The sequence below is a fragment of the Strongylocentrotus purpuratus genome, unplaced genomic scaffold (assembly GCF_000002235.5).
Source record: "Strongylocentrotus purpuratus isolate Spur 01 unplaced genomic scaffold, Spur_5.0 spur5_scaffold_2, whole genome shotgun sequence".
Taxonomy (NCBI): Eukaryota; Metazoa; Echinodermata; class Echinoidea; order Camarodonta; family Strongylocentrotidae; genus Strongylocentrotus; species Strongylocentrotus purpuratus.
Window position 1 is genome coordinate 40,721,573 of NW_022145605.1, and position 23,028 is coordinate 40,744,600.

The 23,028-nt window shown below is 36.7% G+C and overlaps 1 protein-coding gene across 3 annotated transcripts in view; it reads left to right on the forward strand.

Moving 5' to 3' along the window:
- Positions 1-1,520: 1,520 nt before the first annotated feature.
- LOC105445967 (septin-2-like) overlaps positions 1,521-23,028 on the forward strand; it is a 50,597-nt gene continuing 29,089 nt past the window's right edge. Inside the window, exons 1-2 of one of the 3 annotated variants that reach the window (XM_030992456.1) lie at positions 1,521-2,293; positions 5,657-5,706. In XM_030992456.1, the coding sequence (XP_030848316.1) occupies positions 2,185-2,293; positions 5,657-5,706 (159 nt within the window). In that variant the 5' untranslated portion in view covers positions 1,521-2,184. Of the gene's footprint in view, positions 2,294-5,656; positions 5,707-22,420; positions 22,960-23,028 lie in introns of those variants that run through there. The other 2 variants (XM_030992455.1, XM_030992457.1) reach the window with 2 other exon arrangements.

A 23,028-nucleotide genomic window follows, 5' to 3' on the forward strand; every position in this document is an offset into this window, starting at 1 on the left:
ACGTGATGTGGTGAACGAGCCTACCAATAATAGTCCTAGAGCCATTCAGGATCTTACCAATTTCTGGAGGGTTCAATGAAACTTGGTTGCAGAATGTCATCAAAGTGAAAGTTAAATTCGTCAGGTGTGGTAATCTTAATCATCATGAAACAATCGCCAACTTCGATTCGCTAAAATTTGCTGAAATTAGTGGATTTTCCCCTTTCAAATTTATTTATTGATTTCATCTCTCATGATCAAATTCTGTCTAATAATATGTATACCCAAGCTCTCTACTTATTTCTATATTTCTATCACGGCAGAGAATATTGATAATTGATTGTAATACTTTTTGAAGGATGATTCACCAGTTTAGGAACGGATATTTTGAAATTGGAAGTCGCATAATTCTGGTGCAGCTATCAACACTTTTAAAGCATAACTTTCCTTGTCATCACCTGTGTCAATGAATGTATAATTGCGACTTAATCAATATTTTCCTATTGGCATTACAGTTGAACTAGGTTAAGATATATGTTTATTTTGCAAACGAGTATTCGTTTGTACCACGGCTTTTATTGCTGTGTTATATCTCTCTCAATGTACTATGGAATTTTATTTTAACTGTTCTGTATAAACGTTATGCTTTGTGATGTATTTATGTTCATGTTTATTTAGGGCCCCATGGAAGACCACGGCACTAATGTCCTTTGACAAGACATTGATCTACATTTGCCACTCTCCACCCAGGTGTTAAATGGGTACCCGGCAGGATGCGAAAGCTAATGTGCTTAGATTAGCAAGTGTGCGCTCGTAAAAAATGACGCATGGCTGGAATGCTCCCTAGGGAGTGGAGAATGTGCATACATTGTGTGCGGGTAAGCCTGAATCCGATGACCGGGGTAATAATATATATATATGTAAAGCGCTTTGAGAAGGCCTTCGGTCCTGAAAAGCGCTGTATATAATAACTAGCTATTATTATTATTATTTACTTATTGATGAATGGGCTACCCTGACAAAAGATTAGAAATAAATAAATAAATACAATAAATAGATATTAAGTAGCTCAAGCGCACCATAAAAAGAGGTTGGATTGTAAAGAGGTCAGCAAAAGGGGAATTTGATTAATGTCTCTTTCTGTTGTCAAGGTTGTTGATTATCAAGTCGTTTGTAAATTACAAGTTTCTATATCGGATGCGTTGTATTACGATCGGTTCCCTGATGGTGGATCTAAGTTTAGAAGATGGACTAGTATAGTCTCTAAAGGGAACCTTTCTCACCTATTGCCGGGAAGGTAAATGATGGAATCGAGAGGGTGTGTTTAAGATTCACTTCTCAAACCTCGTTTGTTCTTTATTTTTTCTTGCAAACAACAGGAACCGATCTATTATGGTGAACTCCCTAGCATCAAGTGTGCTATGCAAAGGGTCACGATGTGCGCATGACAGCTAGCTGAAGACTTGTCCTAAGCTCGGGCATCCGGCAACAAAATGCTATGATTTGAGCTCAAGTGTGAGTCACACCTTCGCCTCCTGACGCGGTTTAGTGAAGGCCCTTTCATCGCCTTGAAAGTGAACTACCTTTAATTTTGAAGTGATCTCTCCCCAAACGTGACGGATTCAACTAAATGTTTCCATTCTACAGAGTTGATTAATCTGACATAGCTACAGTGGGAATATACAGATGTTTACATCTCTCTGTGATCTTGTTTTCGATGAGGAAAGGAATACTTGCTCTTTGGAAAGTGAGACGAGGCTTGGCTTTTATAGAAGCTTCTTGTTGATATCCTGCACGCAATACTTTGGAGCAAAGATATTGCTGTTTGGAATACTGCAACAGCACTACCATTTCGCGATGTTGTCATTTATTAGCGTTCATCAACACTGAATATCGTCTCTGAATCTTTGAACTCGTGACGTCATCGCAATTCTACTCATCTTGAAATTAACTTCGTTATCGTCATATGTTCAATTTAATGCCTGGAAGTAAATGCCCGCTTATCATTGGAGGACTATCTTGGAATTTAACAAAACACACGGTATTTCTGTATTTTCGGATCAATATTAGACACAGGATATCAACAATGAAATAAAGTACTTTGAATCGGAGTTGCCAACGCAATAAGTCTCTGTTTTACAAACACAACCAACTGCATTCGTTTATAGTTGATGAAATCATATTTTTGAAAAGGAATATCATAAAATGACGACATACAATCGATCACAATCACAGCCTGGATATCGCTCATCATGGGTCGTTAGTCGACCAATCAGAGAATCATCTCTCGCTGCATCACAAAGACATTCTGCAGGTCAGATATGAATTTGTATACATTTTTATTACAATTCTTTTAATTTTTTAAAAGTTGGCTTGTTTACAAACGTTGCTGAATGTGCAGACTCTCACTGAGAGTCTCGCTGCATGGGCCAACAACCTTATACAATTTGGTTGATTTATAATGATCAACAGTGATTTTTTTTCTTCAGATTTGTTAATAATTACTGTACATAAAACACAAGTGGTATAATGAAAAATGGGCTTAATCTTAAGTTGCCATTAATCAAGTTAATATTCATCTTAGTTCATTAAACTATGGCGTGCAACAGAAGTCACGACCTATTCCATCAAGTTAATTGGCGGAAACCAATGCCAATAAGATCCAAACACGTGACCGGTACTCTCGTCAATCTGCCAAAGATAAGCTGTACACAATCTTACATCTTTAAACATTAAACACAAGTCCGAAATCGCGATTCTGCGTGGTTGAAAATTGACTTGCGATTAAAAATTTTGGGAGCCCCAAATTAGTTAAAATTTGATAGCAAATTTTCACTTAAATTGTATCATAATGTGAAAGAGGATTTAATTTAAGACACACTTCTGCAAAGAATTCTCTCCAAAAAATATCATGGGATATTTTAATTTGGCAACAAGGTTAAAAAGTGGTCGTCAGATGTTCCAATTTGCTAACAAATATATTGAAATTAAAGCCAAACCTCTAGTGGGGACGCCTGATCTATACGTGTTCAGACAATCACACACTCTACATGGGCATAACCTACGAAAACATAAATGGGTAATTCCATCAATTAAATAGAGGAGTGAGATTGTTAAGTGATTTCCAAGCATAATATTGCATCCTCATACTTAACAATCTCACTCCACTGTTTAAATCTTTACTCAGAGCAAAATACGTGTTGGTTCCTTATATAAGTGGGCCGCCAAAAATGTCACAAAGTAAGGTCCCTAATTTATGGCACTACCAAATGAATATAGTTATGGTCAGTTTCTTTTATTTCCATGGGCAAAGTTTACTGTGGTACACCCTTAAAGTTTTCACTAAATTATCTGAAGCTCAAAATATCACCGTTTCGACATAAAGACTGACTGTTAGTCATGGCCATTGGACAGCTGACGTGGTCATATCAAATCAATTCCTTATTCACCTCATCCTAAGATCGAGTGAACTAGCTTTTTGCCCTAGAGATCAAACCCGGCCGTCACCACCCATCCGTTTCAATGGCATGATGGTTCAAAAGGTTCAATGGTTCAAATTTATTTCCTCTTTCTGATATTATGATGACCATAACATGCACTGATTACAATCTTTAAATTTGTGACGATGGTATGAATGTTTGATTTATCTGCAAGTCATCTTTATTTGAGGTAATATGGATACAAATCTCTACTTTAAAAAAAAAAAATCAAGATTAAATCATTACTTATTTTCAAAAGCCTCAATAATTTGTAGATCCATATTTCTCCCATAACTTTGTTAATTCCTAGGTCCTACCGCACAAACGTTTGTTATTTTAGCGGTAATTAATATTGTATTAATTTGTATTACTTGGTACGGTCATTGCATGCATGCACTTTATACGAGACTTCTGCTTGTTTGTAGTGTTCTACCACTATAGCAAAGTGGGCAATAAGTTAAGTTTATTGACACTATAACATTTATTATCGTTAATTACATATATCAAATTTTATATTTAAGTGTGCATGCATTCATCAAACTATACTCTGTCATTTATTAGGTAGGTCTTGTATATCCTTTTAAAAACAGGATATGCTTAAAGATAAGTTTGAGCTTGATTCCTCTCATAATCCACCAAAACTTACACTGAATGTTCAAGATTACAAATATGTGACATGTGCCAAACGATTTTGGTAGAAAATGTGTAGTGGTTGAGTAATGTGTTAAATGTGCTTAACACAGGTTACTATGTGCAAATGAGAGTTGTGGTTTTTGTTGAAGGTGATTTCCAGCAAGTTTTTGTGAGGTTGTTTTTAATTAACTGGTTCAAACAATCAATCTACTGCAGAATAAACAATCCAGAATGAATTATAGCATGAAAAAGAGAGAGACAGAGAGACAGAGAGAAAGAGAATTAGACAAAGAGAAAGAAATAGGTTGAAACCAGGAAAGTAGGAACCATATTTCATCGAAACTTAATTACACCGGTCACTGTAATTACTCGCTCCAGGGCACAGGACCCGTAGGTAGATGAAGGAAGCTAAAGTTGTTTCGAGTATAATAATGAAGAACGAGGCATCTTGACACCAGATGGTCAAGTTCTGGAATCGCCAATCCTTTGAAGGAATACATGCTCACTTTATCCCTTTAATTACTGGCTGATTCCTTATGCTTTGAAGAGCATCCAATATCATAATTAGCACAAAGAACTTAAAGCTCGAGTAGGCCGAAAATTTGTAGAACCCCCAAGAATTCTGCCAACTTTCCGTAACCTTAAATTTTCATATTCATAGTTATAGCTAGAATTACAAGATTATGTTTTGCAAGTTGTGTGTATAGTAAACGTTGCTCTTTCTCATACAGATTCATAGTTCTGATTAAACTTCATTTGTTTTTTTTACTTGGTATTATGTTACTTCGAAAGATTTTCTCAGTAAATCTTTTAAAAAAAAAATTTTCTTGAATTCGTATCATTTATCATGTATTGCAAAAAACTAACAAATGTACACTTTCTATTCCTAATCTGTTTTCATTGATAATTGCACGGTTTCGTCAAAGCTTTGAACAGTCCCTTTAATACCTAATTTCGGCGTGTTTGGAGGAAAAATTATGGTTAAGAATGGATGCTGTTAAGCTCATCATAAAGCCACCGATCTTTGTCACAGTAGTGCATGCAGAGATAATAATTAAAACACACGTTAGCAGCAGGAAAATATGAACCCATATGGTTTGGGAGCCCACGGCGCCATTTTGAGATACCAACATCGCGTTTACTGGTCCTTTGTGGCGCCAGATTAGATAGACGTCGGAGGTATCAGCTTTCAAAAGTGGCTGTTTCGGGTTTAGGAACTGGTAGCAAACCATAATTCTAGTCCCATGTTTTCTTCTTGCGCTGTACGAATTTGTTGGCAAAGTCTGGTTCAGGACATTTTGGTATTGTTTTGATAATCTTCAAGCCTGTGTTTTGAACACCTCTATCATGTCGTGTATGTTACGTGATGACGAAACACATGTTGGTAAGTATCGAGCTGGATCGTAATTGTGTTTATTTCATTCTCTCTCTCTCTCTCTCTCTCTAAATATTTTTCTTAAGTTACATTTTTTGGGGATGCAAATCCAACATATCATATCCAATCTGTTAGTATTTGATATTCGCCCACATGTCTGTTATTTCATATTTTCCACGTGTATTTTCAGGAACACTTGGTGAGAGGTTTGAAGCCGGCAGAGACAGACATGGAAATCCGGTGAGTAAAATAAACTTGCATTATAGATAAGCAGAGTCTTTAATTGGTTAAACTACTCATTTTCTTGAAAAAAAACTGTACCATGCATATACTTTGTGTTTAGAGCTACGTAGTTTTGACAGTTTTGACATCCCGATCGCGCGGAAGCCTTTTCACTCCCCAGAGGAGTGACGTCCGTGATCACTCGATTTTTTTAGAGACATATTCATTTATACAAACTAATGATTTTCAGATGTAATATTGCTGGAATTGCATTTCTAATTTTCGTCATAGATAATTCAAATTTGGGTCTTGTCTGTTTAGAGTAAGAAGGACGCTAGAAGTCATACTTAAACAAGACTAGTTAACGACCCGTTTGCTCGATCTGACACACGGTTTATACTTTGATGACACATGCAAGTATAATTATACTGCATTCCCTGTACCAATGTATCCGTCGTGCTCAGGTGCAGACCATTGAAGTAATCATGGTGATCGTTTGATTGTCGACGTCGCTTTCACACCCGAGGGCGTCGTCGGTTAAGATGTATGATTGCTTTTCACACGGTATGTGGTGGAAATGGCTCCCTGCAGTATCAACTACGTTGAAACTGTATTGTACCAGTGGTACTTAGTATACCAATAGCGTGTTAGGAAATCTACCGCCGGAGGTCGAACCACCATCCCAAACATCTACCCCGTTATCCACAAAGCTATTACTACTACAATAGCAATTACCTATACATACATGACTTATGGTAAGTCATCCGGGGATGTCGTCCGAGCTAGGGTCACTGTTCTGGGAGTAGTTGTCAGGGAAGTCACTTGTATGTTAAAGAAATAAAAAAAAAAGAGAGAGAGAGAGAGAGAGAGATAAAGAGTGAGACTGGCAGGTAGACAGAGACATAGAGACAGAGAGAGACACAGACAGACATACAGACCCAGAGAGAGAGAGAGAGAGAGAGGGAGAGAGGGAGAGATAGGCAGGTAGACAGAGACAGAGACACACAGAGAGAGAGAGAGAGAGACAGATAGAGAGAGGGAGAGATAGAGAGAGACAGACAGGTAGACATAGACAGAGAGAGAGAGAGAGATAGAGGGAGAGAGAGGGAGAGATAGGCAGGTAGAGAGAGAGAGACAGACAGAGAGGGAGAGAAAGAAAGAGAGGGAGAGAAAGAAAGAGAGAGGGAGAGATAGAGAGATAATAAAATGATAGTTACTACGAAAGTTGAGTCCAAGGCAGACTTCAGTGATTAATGCAAATTATATTTGTATGTATGTTTTGTTACTGTATAGTGATGTAGAGTCTGCCGAATTCCAAACTGCTTTAACAATCAGACGAATTAATTTTGTTACAAAATATTCAAAGTGCAAATCACCGAGTTTACACAAAAACCAAAATAAGTCAATTTTTCATTTGTTATTCTTTATTGTTTATATTCCTTTAATGTGTACATGTTGTGCATTCTCTTCTTGTTATCACTATTCACATTTATTATGTGACTAACATCCCCTGCCTATATACTAATGTTAACTCGGATTGCATTCTCGTATGGACTATTTATTGACTTTTCAACAGCCAGAACCCCTCCCATCTGACTCGCGCTATTCTCTTGCCTTGTGATCCATCCCTTCCCCACACTGCATGTGAATGATTCTATTTTAAAGATGACACTTCACTATCTTTACAAAATTCATGCCCATCGCCTGCACTTTATACCCTCCAACTAAGGATTTTATAACATATTTACAGCTGCCTAGTACTTCGAATGCGATAAACTCGCTGATCTCCGAAAAGCGGAGGGACAACAACAGAGAGAGAGAGAGAGAGATTCTACTGCATGTATTTACACTTTTACCTAAACATCCACCCTTACATAACATTATACAGTTATTGACTGGCAGGGGGTGTAATATAACATTACAGAGTTATATTTCCCAAGTGGTTATATTTTCCCGAAGCGCGCAGCGCTGAGGGAAAATATGAACACGAGGGAAAATATAACTCCCTTCAGGTCCAAAGCATGTTATATACCCCCTGCCAGTCAATAACTGTTATATTAGATAGCCTTGGTTTTATTTTATTTTTTTGGGGGGGGGGGGGTCCATTTTTTTTTTGCCCGAATTTAAAAAAAAAAAAATTTGTGCAAAAAAAAAAATTATGGAAAAATAATCTGTTGAGATAATTCAAGGAATAAAAAAATTACCTTTAAAAAAAAAAAAAAAATTATAAAAAAAATTTGAGAAAAAAAAAAGAAAAAAAAAAATACCCAAAAAAGCATTTTTCGGGAAAAAAAGAGATAGTGGAAAAATAAATTTCAAGGGGAAAAAAATTCATTAAAAAAAAATTTGAAACAAAAATGACCCTAACCCTGTTTTTTGGTGACATAGAGTCCTCAAGAGGGCGACATGCATTGATTAAAAATATATTCATTTCACCGGCCGGTAAAATATAACCAACCAGGAAAATATAACAATTTGGATCCTCGCAATTGATATCATGTGACGAGCTCTGGACCAATCACATCTCGGTATCTGTCTAAGCTATCTAATATAATGCTTTCACTTTGGTTTTATTATACAGTTATTGAAATTGAAAATAAAAATTAAATAAAATTGAAAAAAAAAAAATTCTTACCCAAAAAAGCAATTTTGGGAAGAAAACAAAATTTGGAAAAAAGAATTTCAAGGGGGAAAAAAAATTCATGAAAAAAAATATTGAAAAGAAAAAATGACCCTCGGTAATGGTGTAATGTGTGTCATTGGTGACATACAGTCCTCAAGAGGGCGACATACATTGATTAAAAATATATTCATTTCACCGGCCGGTAAAATATAACCAACCAGGAAAATATAACAATTTGGATCCTCGCAATTAATATCACGTGACGAGCTCTGGACCAATCACATTTCGGTATCTGTCTTAGCTATCTAATATTGTGTATTATACAATGCCTACTAAGATTCATGCAACCTCATTGGTCAATTCTTGATCACATGACATGCGCTAAAGTACCATTGAACGGCACACGCAAAAAACTGAGGTGCTAAATGTTGGGTGCTGAGTGAGATTCTGCACTTGAAGTACCAAAATCAGCACTTGACGGGTAAACTTTAACAAGGAAACCGAAACGTGCTGAATATTTGAGTGCAGAAAACGAGTGCTATAACAATATGCAGCACTTAACATCGAGTGCTGACTGCATAACCTGATCTGATTGGTCGGTTAGTATAATAGCTGTTACCTTGTGAATATTTGTTTTTGAATCAAATTCAGCTAAGAGATTCTTACATTCTTCATTCTCCAGGTCAATACCCAAGGCCTCAAAAGTCTGAATAACTTTGCTCCTTAAACTGTCAACAACATCAGTATTCAAAGCTGTTGCAGCAGATAACACTCTGTTTGTCATAGCATGGGTCATGTTGGTGTTTGATAAAAGGGAACCAATGAAAAATGCAGCTGGTCTCACTATGAACATGACAGACAATGAAAGCGGACAAAATATACAGTTCCTCAGGTAGACAAAGGAACATCCCTTGACTGCTATTATGTAAAATGTGTAGAACAGGTGAATATGCATGTGACACCTGTTCTACACATTTTTACATAATAGCAGTGAAGGGATGTTCCTTTGTCTACCTAAGGAACTGTATATTTTGTCCGCTTTCATTGTCTGTCATATTCATAGTGTCTTGTACTGTCATTATGCATTGCTCCATCTTGTTCTTGTAGTAGGCCTATCCTATCATCATCATCATCATCAAATGCATCATCTGCTGCAGGATTATGCACTTCACCAACAGCAACACCCAAATCAGCATCAACTAGACCCTCCATACCCTGTACAACTTCAGGTTCAGGTTCTTCTTGTGGATGTTGGTTTAATAAATGTTTCCTGTAAGAGTTGAAAGTGGTAAATGACGAAGGACATCCACCTTGACCACATACCAAATGTAGATGGGGCATGTCAAACAACGCATGAGTTAGCACTTGCACAAGGGCTATTCTGCTAGCACCCAAAAGAGAGCAAAACTTGGCACTTTAAGTGCACAACAGTCAGCTCCTTTGGGTGCTAGCAAAGTAGCCCGGGTGCAAGTGCTAACTCAGCACTTCGAGTGCAGTCACTATGCGAGCTCCTAAAAAGTGCTAAAATTGAATCTTTAAGTGCTAAATTTAGCACAACAGTCAGCTCCTTTGGGTGCTAGCAAAGTAGCCCGGGTGCAAGTGCTAACTCAGCACTTCGAGTGCAGTCACTATGCGAGCTCCTAAAAAGTGCTAAAATTGAATCTTTAAGTGCTAAATTTAGCACTTTTTTTTTGGAGTGCATCATTGGCGCGGAGTGCAATTTCGTTTGATCCTTTCGCACCATTGCCCTCTGACGTCACTAACGATGTACAAAGTATATGGTGAGCTAAGTGACGTCAGAGTGCAATGGTGCGAAAGGATCAAACGAAATTGCACTCCGCGTAACAATAAACATAAAAGTTGGTACGCGCGGAGCATGGTACGCGTTGTTTGCTGCCTGCTTAATAGTGCGCGCTCACTATCAGCAATTTCATCAATTGAAAACAAACAAAACAAATCGCTTAGATTTAGGCCTAGGAAAACTGTTTTAAGCCTGTTAACGTCCGAGGTGTTGTATAAAACAAATAGTGAATGGTCTTTATTCGTGCAATGGAAAAATATTTTGCATTCGGTGAAAGATGAGACGCTCCATTCAACTCGGCTGCGCCTCGTTGAATATAGCGTCTCTTATCTTTCACCTCGTGCAAAATCTTGTACCATTGCACTCATGACCATTCACTATTTGTATAGTCTATGATCACAACTTACATTTTGATATTTACAATTTATCATTCATATCATATAACAACCTGTTAATCAACTTGAATCCCACTGCTTATAGTAGAAGTGGTAGTCGTCGTCGTCGTCGTAGTAGTAGTAGTATTAGTAGTAGTAGTACTAATAATAACAATAATAACAATAAGAATAACAATAGTAACAATATATTCATTCTTGTCCACATATGCGGGGGGAAATGCTTACCACCAGCAAAAACAGGGAATAACGCTAGCAATCAATACAGACAAAAGATACGGTAAACTATTATGGTTTTCTAACCGATATCTTACCCCGTTGACTACTGAATTCATTCATTCCCATAGAGTTATCAAAGTGACCACCCGGCTCCCGTAGCCAAAGGGTTAAAACACAATCAGGATGATGGGATATGCTTTCGTACACAAATAATACATGTTTGCGAGTGCATTAGTGACTATGCACTGCACGCAGTAGGATAATGAACGAGACGCGTCGAGTTCATAGCCCCCCTCATCGTGACTTAACTATTAAAGTGCAGTGCATATTACTAAAGCGCTAGCATATACGTGTATATACATGACTTTATAGTTTTCCTTCGTATTTGTACCTACATCGATTAATTAAAAACATACCTTATATTTCTAAAATCGGTTTCATTAGAAACCTCTGCAGGTAGAAACAATAGATACAATTTTCGAAAATAAAATCATCTTTTGTTGCTTCATGAATTTATCCTGAAGTAGTTTCTTATACACCAATCACATTATTCAGAAAATGACAGTGCCGAGGAAACAAACTTCGATGAAGGAAGATAAGTAATATAAATTCATTTAAAGAAACTCATCTCATACCCTGAATTTCATTTAGTAGTGGCATTTAAGGTAAAACAACTATTTCTTATCCAAATTTATCAGACTTGTGTAAATCATGATATTTCAAAAGGAAATTTCGTTTACTGATCGCCGATTTCAGGAGGTTTGGGAATAACCCGAGTAGACATGGTAAATGAAAACGCAGATGGAGAAGCACACAATGAAAGGAAGCCATGATAGTTTGTGATAACTTTTTGTCGTGGTATTCTAATTGGATACATGAGAGGAAGCGCCCAAGTCCATCAACATATTTTTTTTCTCCAGTTATCAAGATAAACTTTAACATTTTACTCCAAGTTTTAAAACATGGTTTCATCTTCATGGAATAATTGATACATGGGCATATACGTGTACCATTATTTTTGTTTATTACTAAAAATTGTTGTGATGGACCTGGAGCTTTCTTCTTCTTATATTTATTTATTTCGGTTTAAAAAGACATATAAATAACATGATTCAAAGATCCAAGGACCAAAACTGATCATGTTTACAAATTATACAATACAGTTATAAATACGGTTAATATACAACAGTGAGCCAAATAAACAGGTATGACAAGTACAATATTGCAATAAAGATGACAAAAATAATACAATTCTATCAATACAATACCAAAATAAACTAAGAGAAAGTAGTGGTCAAGATCGTCAAATTACTAAACTGATATATGGTAGTGGTAGCAGATAAACAGACAAAAATAATGTTGAGTAACCAAACAATCAAAGAAAATAGGTGAAAAAAATATTTTGAAAATAGGCAACGATAAAAGCCTTAAAATCTTATATTCAATTATTAATCAGCACAATAACACTGAATTTGATTTCTAATCAAAGTACTTTTTTAAATGACACGCACATTGACATATAAATCTCTCTTCATGGCGTCAGTTAATTCTTCGTAGTTAGCTTCTTGATCAGGTTCTTGGTAGGTATGAGGGTCCGCAGTATCATCGTAGGTCTGAGCATCGTTATAACAATCTTGGTAGGTATGAGGGTCCGCAGTATCATCGTAGGTCTGAGCATCGTTATTACGATCTTGGTAGGTATGAGGGTCCGCAGTATCATCGTAGGTCTGAGCATCGTTATTACGATCTTGGTAGGTATGAGGGTCCGCTGCGTCCGCAGTATCATCGTAGATCTGAGCATCGTTATTACGATCTCGGTAGGTATTGGTGTTGTTATGCAGGTCTTGGTAGGAGGTATGGACGTCTGTCTTTGACTGGTCAAATACAGGGTTCTCATACTGCGGAAACGAATCGGACTCCTTCTCTTTAGACTTAGTAGTGGCTGATTCATTGCTGAAAGTTAATATTACGAAAGCATAGATAAGTTACATTTATGAAAATATTTAAACAATGATCAAGTCCCAATAAATATGGATAAAGAAACACGTCAACATGACATGTGGAAATTGGTATGGTACTTTTAATATGCATGTCATTGGTATAATAAGTCTTAAAAACGGTTTGCCATAACATTTAGAAATCGTTATGGTTTATAACATTTAGATTGAATAGCATTTCCAAAACAAATAATGAAATAACTTCATAGATTGTTTTAAATATATACAATCATAATTTAGCTTGTAGTTTCATGACCATACGGTTTTAGCATCTTGCGAGGAGAAGTACGGTGAGAATGGACTGATGAGAGGGACAAGTTAAGTAAAAGGTAACTCTCTAACCTTCTTCGCCTGTAAAAGATGATGATGAGAACAATAACGATCACAAAAATAGCACCAACAGCGCTTCCTGCGATAATTGGTATCGAACTTGAAGGACCTCCAGCTGAAGTTGATCTTGTAGGTGAAGAGGGTGGTGTGGGGTCTAGGATGGTAGAGAAAAGAAATTACATGACGGACGCATAGGATTCTAGACAATGCGATAAGAGCATAGCGTCTGCAAAAGTCATCAAAACAATCGGTTTGAAATGTCATAGCGATGCATTCTTACTTTCAAACGTTCAATAATATACAAAAAGGGGTTGTAAGGTAAAGAAATGTGTATACGAAGAAGTATCACCAAATGGATTAAAATCAAATTTGATGTCATTGAATATCATTGTATACTCGAGCATGAAAAGGTTAAATTACTGCCCTCGATAACGGCTTTATTCTCTGTTATGCCATTCAGTGTTATATTTATTGGTTTTGGCTCGGAAACATTCAAATTATTTAGATGACTTCCACCTTCTCAGGATTCGTACCTTGTCTTGGATCTAGTACACGCACATCAAATTCCTCACGATAAGGAGGTCTGCGAATTTGTAAGCACATGTATCTTGCGGAATCTGTTATCCTGGCATCGGAGATATAGATAGTAAATGATCGAACTTTGGTAGTATTATTCACTTCATACATCTGCGATAAACGCTTATCCCGGTATAAAGTGTATATTCCACCTGAAGGAAAGTTGGAATCGACTGCAGCAAAGTAATAGTATTGAGCAGAGTGATTGCCTTTACTCCAATACAGATTCCCGGTAAATCCAACCGGATGGCAAGTCAGAGTAATATTATCACCAACATTTGATACAACGCTTACACTTTTGACAGGGATGACTGTCAAGAAGAAAAGCAGTAATGGAAACATTGCAGGAATGTTAGAATACCACACCTTTGAACTAGTCGAATCCATCATGAAGGTAAAACAGAAATAATGGTTTATTCCATACCGGATTGATAATACTACATGTAATGTAAATGTTTTTCTCGCCCATTTGACGAAATGTCTGTCATGTGATCTCTTCCCGTTTAGAATACCCTAATATAGGCCTACTTCAAGCTCTAACAGACTATTGGTGCATTAAATAACTCTCTACACACAATGATATCATGTTTGTGATTAAAGATGAAGTTGAGTTCTGGTCATGCGATTGCATTGTGAAAGAAACGATGTGGAATCGACCAGAAAAGGTTGATCATCTAGCATATAAGAATTTGTGTGTATTGCAAGGTTCTGGAATCATCAAAATGATAAGAAATTTGGCCAAGTCTTGCTAAAGTTACAAACACTGTACACAGGAAGGTGTATATGGGACTACACGAACACGTGGCGTAAAAAGCCGGCCCCCGATTTTTACGATGTTACATGCATATTTAGAATATGAAGGCATTTGAAGAGCAATGCTTTTCAGGGAACATGTCTTATCTGATGTTCTTCCACCCTTGCATAATAAGAATGAGTAACGCTCACAAATTATTTTTCACCTCTTCCCAGAACTCAACCTTCTCTTTAACAACGGAAGTCTACTCTTCATTAGGTCACAAAATAGAAAGTTGTTTTTGAATTATGCATGCTCTTATAAATATGGAATGATAATCTCTGTGATTACAAAATAATTAATATTACTTCCTGATTATATGTGTAAAGAACGTTAAGTTTTCTTTCACAATTGCATTTATGTCTGTATTATCTATCACTATTCCCCTGCATAAAGTGTGATAATTTAAGGCCTATATATCTTTATAGCATGTGGATATTATTTCATATGAACTTTGTGTACGTTTAAAAGCTAGAATTTTGCGTAAAACGGCTAATTTTTCGGGGATGCTCGCGACCACTAGAATATGTCTGCACCTTTTTTTGCGGAAAAGGGTGCATTGATACCATTTTTCCAAAGTCTGTCATTGAGCATTGTGACCACAGTTATGGGGTGCAATAGGGTACTTTGGTGAATGACCCCTGCTAATAATGAAGCCTTATAGGCCTGTGGATATGAAGTCTGACCCCTTGGGCTAAAACCTACTATACACACTAAGAAATAAAGGTAACGATTTGCACCGTTATGGGTGTAATGACAAGAATGATTGTAAGAACAAAAAACATAATCATAGCTTTAATGATTGAGAAATTCACATGCAGTTTCGCTATGAGATACAATAGTTTACTAAATTGAATTGAAGATGGTTAAGTACTTTTTAAAGATATTGCCAATCAAAATCTTCGTGGGTTTTTTAGACACCCTGTAATTGTTGTTTTTTTCTGCATTGGTTAATACACACAGCACTTCCTCAATTGAAACAAGTTGCCTACATTGCAATACGTGATTCGGTTTTCAGTCATTTGGTTTTCTCATGGATACTTCGGTCACTGGTCGTGTTGGTAATTCGATATCAAAATAAACATAGATGTTTTGTGTTGTAATGTTGCATGTTCATGGAGGTAAGCGAATACAGTAATGTAAAAGACGGTAATCTCCTGAGGTCATAGATATACATACATGAAGTATTATGTTTTTATATGGCGAATGACGGTTATCATTTTAGCAGTTATCTAAACCGCTGATAATAACTAGGTTTCAAATTGGCTTTGCATAATAATTGATTGAAGTTATGGTGGTGTAGGGTTAGAAGATGATTCGCATATATAAGCTCTTACATAAAAAAAAAATATAAAAAAATTCTCCTTAAAGAAATTTTGAAAAATGGGTGGAAAGTGATTCTTTACAATTTTGATATATTTGGATGCCCCTGTGGATGTATAAAGACATTAGAATCTTTAGCCCCTAAAACACTTCTGCTTTCGAGAAAAATTGGATATAAAGATATACCGATGCTCCCGGTAAATTTTGATAAATTTCAAATAGCTCCTACGGCCGTACAATGGTAGCTGCGACAATGAAAATCTCAGAATATGTAGTTGTGGTATATAATTTCCGAACGGAAATAGCTAATCGGTTGATTTTAGTCAAGAAACATTGTTTTATAACATAATTAATATCTTGACCTTGAGCGGGAGCTATACATCATAAAGTGTTTATTATTAACAATTTCATTACTTTAGAGTCGATTTCGACCGCGACAACGATCAGTGAATATTGTAGGATCGCATATGCTTCCAATATGTTCATTTGAACCAAATTCACGACCCCATACCAAAACTTTGTATTACCTTTAAACATAAATGTACATGAACGTTATAGCGGAAAATGAAAAAAATCGGTCGTTTTGGACTCTCAGATCAAGACGCTGCACAGTGGGCCATAATCGCCTAAAAGTGTGCCAAAATTCAAAATCGGCGAATGAAAATTTTTATATTTGTTTTCATTCGCTTGGGAAAGAAAACATTCTAAAGAATATTTTTCCACCCATATTTAAATATTTAGCGAGTTTTAAAAGTGTCATATACACCTGCGAACATGGGAAAATCTATATGTTGCTCCAAAAATGATAAAAGAGGCAACTTTACAATAGGTGTTGAGAATTTATGAAGGGAAAAGCAATCAATTTAATACTGCGTGCACTTCTTGCCTATTGGTAACCCAATTAGAAAATACAATGACCAAATTTATTGAAGCTTCATTTTGGGAAAAATGAGCATTAAATTTCACACAAAAAAGGAACAAATTGCAATTTTTATATAAAAGTAGTATGTTTATTAGGATTCCGGCCGATTCTCGCAATGATGTTGATCTCAAAATGTCCGCCCAAACCTAAGCTTTCCACGTATGGTATTTCTTTTTGCTAGAATTTGCTACACTGCATGTGCAGGCGCTTTTCCTCCCCACGTCTATCGATTATTATTAGGCATAAAAAACCACCCTCTTTTAATGAAATAAAGAATAGTATAATAGGGGATAAAGTAGAAGAAAGGAAATTGGCAGCAATGAGGGGAACTCTCACTATTCATTTTTCTAAATGGGAAAACCTGAGTATTAGACAAACAATTGGAACCCAGAGCCAGTCGTCCACCGGTTAAGAGGGGGGGGGGGGATAAGGGAGAGGTCGGGTAGGGTAGGGTTAACAAAAAGAGAAAACTTTTCTCTCAGGACAACAGTATAAAAGAAGTATAAGTTGCTACATTGTTAAAACAAAATTTTTGGATTATACAACTGCATATGTTTTCTTTGAAAATATGAATTTTTGTTTCAAATATGATGTATAGGAACTAACTATGTAAGTTTCTTTTGAAGCCGTTTGTAAGACAAAAATTTATACTGATTTATAATGTCATCACATTTGCAGTGAGCGTTACATATGATGATTGTAATTTGTACTATGATTATAATTTGTTTCAAGAGAGAAAAGAATAAAAACTGACCATAAAAAAAATAATAATAATCGGTACACATTTGTACTGTTTTCGTTTACGCACAGCCGATTCAACGCTCGTCCGCGTAACCATGGCAACGCACGGTGGGCCAGGGAGGAACCAAAGTGTGCCAAAACTCATTTTTGGTGATTTTTTTGTTGTTTTTGTTCAATTCTCTTCTTGACCAGTTGAACTGTATTGAGGAATACCTCAGTGAAATATTTAAATCTTTCAATTTAACATGAAGTTCTTAAGTTATTGATATGAAATTGCTCTCACATATTCCTGATAGTTTATTTCGTTGCATGAATTGGTTAATATGTATAGAAACACAATCTTCAATATATATTAAAGGTTAATTCACTGAAAAATGGACTAATTATCCATGTTTTTTATAAATCCAGAGAAAACGTTTAGATTTCCGCAGAGTTCCGCTTTTATTTTAATACCACCATTTTGTCTGATGTCTAAGCTTTAAGTTGATACCAAATTTGGCTGCCCGATCTTGCCCGTTGTCATGTTAGAGCCGATTCCCCTTGCCACATTGTCCCGAAAAATATGTTTGTTTTTAGTCCGCGGCTGAATCATGAAGGATTCGCGGTCATAAATCACGTCGCTTGGGGGCGCGTGACACTTGTTCTGACACCGCGGACCAAAATAAACACATTTTTCGGGGCAATGTTGCAAGGAAAACGGCTCTAACAAAATAACGGGCACAATCGGGCAGCCAAATCTGGTATCAACTTAAAGCTTAGATATCAGAGAAAATGTTGGTAATACCATTTAAGCGGAAATCCTTGGACATCCAAACATTTCCTATGGATTTATAGAAAATAAATCCCCAGAAATTAGTTTTGGCACACTTTGGTTCCTCCCTGGCCCACTGTGCGCTGCTTATACGGTCTGATCTTTGTCATTCATTCCTTGATTATGTCGGTCGATTCTCACACCTGCTTGATTTTCAGCATCGGCATCTGTTTATATTATCTACCACTAATAGAGGATATACAAGCACAGAGACTGGTAACCCTTTCTTTGAGTGCTGCTGGTAATCAACCAGTTCAAGCCTACAGAATAAATCTTAAAGCTTATCTGCCGTAGTTTATAGGAGGGATTAGACCGCCCTGCAAGGTCACTGGACAGGTGGTTATCTCATCAACTCAGCTCTCAGTTAACATAAGGAAAAGAGGATCATGGGGGACCAATGGTCACCGATTAGGCATAGTTTGTTATATAGAGGGCGCAAGTAGTTATAAGTAGTGCAGTGGGCCTTTAAGACAACCTATCACAGGTCGTACGGTGCATTATACTGTGCTGCATCAATGAATGGAGAACGCTCAGTTGTACCGACACTCTTCTTGAGATATAATGTTAATTGAGATACAACCGTTCGTCGTATTAAGACTTGATTTGAAAAGAGAAGCCTTGCGATTGTAGCTAGCATTTTTTCCATTTTTGTTTTAACTTTGATTTCTAACAAATTCCTGCATGTTAATTGTATAGCAAAGCACGCTTACTGTTATTGACTTTGAAACAGTTTGAATAATAAAGACTAATTAATGAGGGTATGTTTGATTTGTGATTGTAGACTACTATTTTTGTGTATACATTGACTTTCAAAGTATCCACTTTTCCCTTTTAGAGATAGTGCAGACGTCTTGTCCATCATCATTATTCAAACCAATCAACTACCACACCGGACAACTATCCCCGGACAATTATCCCTAAAGCTATTACTAGTGTTTTAGAAATTACCCACGAACATAACTTAGGGGTAGACGTTCGGGGATATTGTCCAAGGGTTATTGTCCTACGAGCAGTTGTCAGGGAAGTCAACGGGAAAACACTTGTTTGAGAAAGAGAGAGAGAGAGAGAGAGAGAGAAAAGAGAGAGAGAGAGAGACAGAGAGAGAGACAGAGAGAGAGAGAGAGAGAGAGAATCATAGGTCAGTTACTACGAAAGTTGATGTTTAAGGCAGACTTCAGAAGTCTGTAAAATTGGATGATTTAATCAATAAAATTCTATTGTGGAAATCATGCAACTGTTCCAAACAATAAAACACAAAATATCACTCATCATCGAGATAGTTGTATCATCAGCAGGTCTGTTATGACTCAGTTTTAATTCGCTGGTATTTCTACAAGGTTCATAGATTAATACCAAATGTCCAGTTACAATATGATTATTCTCCTTGTAAAAAAAAGACAGCTGGAAACTATACTCAACGTCATACTATCATACAATGGCAATGATTTCAATATATTTTAGCTATTATTGACATCGTCTGTGATCACACAATCATCGACGATTCAATGTCAGTTGAAGGTAAAGAGCTGGGACGCCCTCACACTGTGACGTTAAGTAAATTAGGTCTCATCATGCCCGCTTCTTCTTATACATAATTTTTCAGAAAAGGAAAAAATCGAACCATGCAGGCTGCAAAGTGCTATTGTGTTATTTGTGCCAACTATCAATTAATTTGTTTTATTGATGAATTATATTGATGAATGATGTCTATATTAAATTAATAAACTAATAACTCTGAACACTCCATATATAGGAATAAGCACTTCAAACTACAATCAGGACTATTTCTATCATGACGTCAGGAACGATTGATGATTAAATAAAAATTGTGAATCATTTTCAGAGATATTACTCTTAAAAATACTTCGGGAAATTTCGAATAAATCTGCGAAGATTTGTGACTTTAAAATATAAAATACCAGATGATGATTTGTTGTTGTCGCTATTGTTGTTGTAAATGACATCAACACATGCTTCTGCTGAAATACATTCACAACAACAAGGAATTCGTACTCTAATGGTTATTCGTATGACGTCAAAACCTATTGATCACAAATATGTCAGTCATTTCAGAAATATTTCTCCTGCAATCAACAATAATTGATGAATTAAAATGGATCAAATCTGCCATTGACTATTTCCATTTGATAGTGCCCTCTGGCTGTTATGGTATTGAGCGGCATGGTATGGGTCCAGTGATCGAGGGGGCTATGACGTCATGGGGGACACTGGATTAACTTTGGATGAAGATGAGGGAGAACAGGTCAATCAAGTAAGGGAGGGGTGGTGTGTATAGGGGGCCGCATTATATTCTTTCCATATTCTTTCTCATCTCTTCCTCTCTATCTCTCTCTCTCTCTCTCTCTCTCTCTCTCTCTCTCACTCTTTCTCCATTCTCTCGGAGAGGACCTAAAGCCGTCCGCCGTCTGGTTGCTAACTTACAAGCATTTATGCTTTCTTAGCAGTCGGGTATTAAAAATAACCACCACCATTCATTCATTCATCTCTCTCTCTCTCTCTCTCTCTCTCTCTCTCTCTCTCTCTCTCTCGCTCTCTCTCTCTCTCTCTCTCTCTCTCTCTCTCTCTATATATATATATAATTATATATCCCCTCTCCCCCCCCCCCTCTCTCTCTCTCTCTCTCTCTCCCTCCCCTCTCTCTCTCTCTCTCTCTCTCTCTCTCTCTCTCTCTCTCTCTCTTGTTTTCATTTCCACAATACAGTTAGGGGGACGCCCCCCTGCCCCTCATAATTATCTCCGCCATTAGTGTCCTCGTCCATTGTATGCGTGAACCTGACCATGTCGAGTTCAATAGCGACACTGCAATAAAAGATGTGGGTGTTGTTTTGAGTGGTACCTCTGTGGTTTGTTATAGCGTACTTTTTTGTCGTCCCATTGTTGTTCCGTATTATTATTCTTCACCTTTTTTCTGTTGTAGTTTCATTGGAATTGTTTACCAGCGGTGAGACATGCCTACATGACCTAACGGTCGTTTATTTTTCCAAATGCAATACATTTGGGCAATATTATGTGTCATTTATAGCTTCTAGTGATAAGCAATTCGATTACGTATACCTGGCTGGAATGTATGATTTGAAGGTATGCCAATAAATGGATTTAATGTATGACAGGAAGAGTGACATCAATATAGATGGCATCTTAAACAACAAGGAAATGATTGAAACATGTTGAGGAAATTTTTTGACAAATTTAATTGTCATTTTAACAGGGCTAAATAAATAAAGCCGATAATAAAGATAGGATAACACTTCCCTTGTACATCGAGAGTACTTTTCAGAATAAAAAGAGTTTGAAAATATAATTATAGGTACACCATGTACAGGTAGATAGAAGGATTCTGAAGCTGATGTTTAAATGGAAATTTCATTTCCAAAGTCATCGTAACCAGCTTGCAAATAGTCCGTATATTCATAGTGATTTCCAATCCATCCATAAAAAAATAATGATTGTAAGGTCTTTAGAAATAATTGAGCGTATAATATTTTTGTTGACTTTGCTTTGTCAGACATTGCGAGAAAATGAACAATAGATTAAACTAACTATAACATTTTTTTCGAGTGCAGTGCTGTCAGTAGAACAAAAACATTGGAAAAAACAGAAATTGGGAAAAACAAAGACTTCATTGCTGCATGTATTACAGCGAGAGAGTGTAAACTATACATGTATAAACTTACTTTATTTAAGAATTTATCGTATTGTCACAATCATTTCATGAAAAGAGGTATACAAAATATTCAAACTTTATGGGCGATAACGTAAATATAAGTGATATAGGAATTACAGTATTTGGCACCATTGACGTTTCAAACATGCACACTTGGGTTAAAATCGTATAATTTGCGTCGCTGGTGATATTTAGTAGACGCGACCCTTTCTAGCTCGTCAATGCTAAATGAGGTGTTCACAGAATGATAGAGGATGAAAATGCGACTGTATATTTTAGAACATCGTTGACATTGCCACTTACTTTGTTTACACAAACCCTCTCAAGTCTCAACAACCCAAAGTGTGCTATAGCATGACATCATAAGCAGTGTTTACTCACAAATACCTATAAGCTTGTCATAAGTGAGTACTTAAAGAAGGGAAACAGCTCATTTTGACGTAATAAGTAACTATTCGAAAAACTGTTAACCTCTCACGCATTAAACTATTGTGGAGGCATAATAGTTGTTGGACCTCTGCGTACGCTACGAGTCTGAATAATCCCCATGAACTCATTTGCTCAGTCAACTTTACAGAGGAGTAGTTGGAATATAAATGCTCTTGTTGATCTACACAGATAGAGACGACAGAATCGTCCCTCCCACCCTGCTGTCATATTCAAGTGTGGTTTTCTATTCTGAACAAAAAATGAATTTTGCGGTTGCATTGCCAGTTTTCGATTGCATGTTCGCTTGACTTGAGCCAAGTTTACGTCAGGTCGCAGCTGAAAATCAGAGAACGCCAAAACTTTGCGGATGATAATACTGCATGTCGTCTGCGTATTGCTGTTGGGGTTCCTGCTATATTCAATTTCCGTTCGTTGGCTACATCAATTGCCAGCACTCTGAGGATATATTATTGAGCATCTGATGTCTTTATTGCGTTTTACGTCCTGTTGGTTGTCAATTTAAGGAGGGTATTGAAACTCGTGCATATTGGAATATATATCACTGACTTGTTATTGGATTCTGTGGTTAGAGTTTTTCTGGGAATACATTTCAACAGAAAGCAATGGAGGTCAGTATACATTAATGTACAGTAAACAAAAATAGTGTGCATATGTTTTATGCCTATCATGTTATTTGT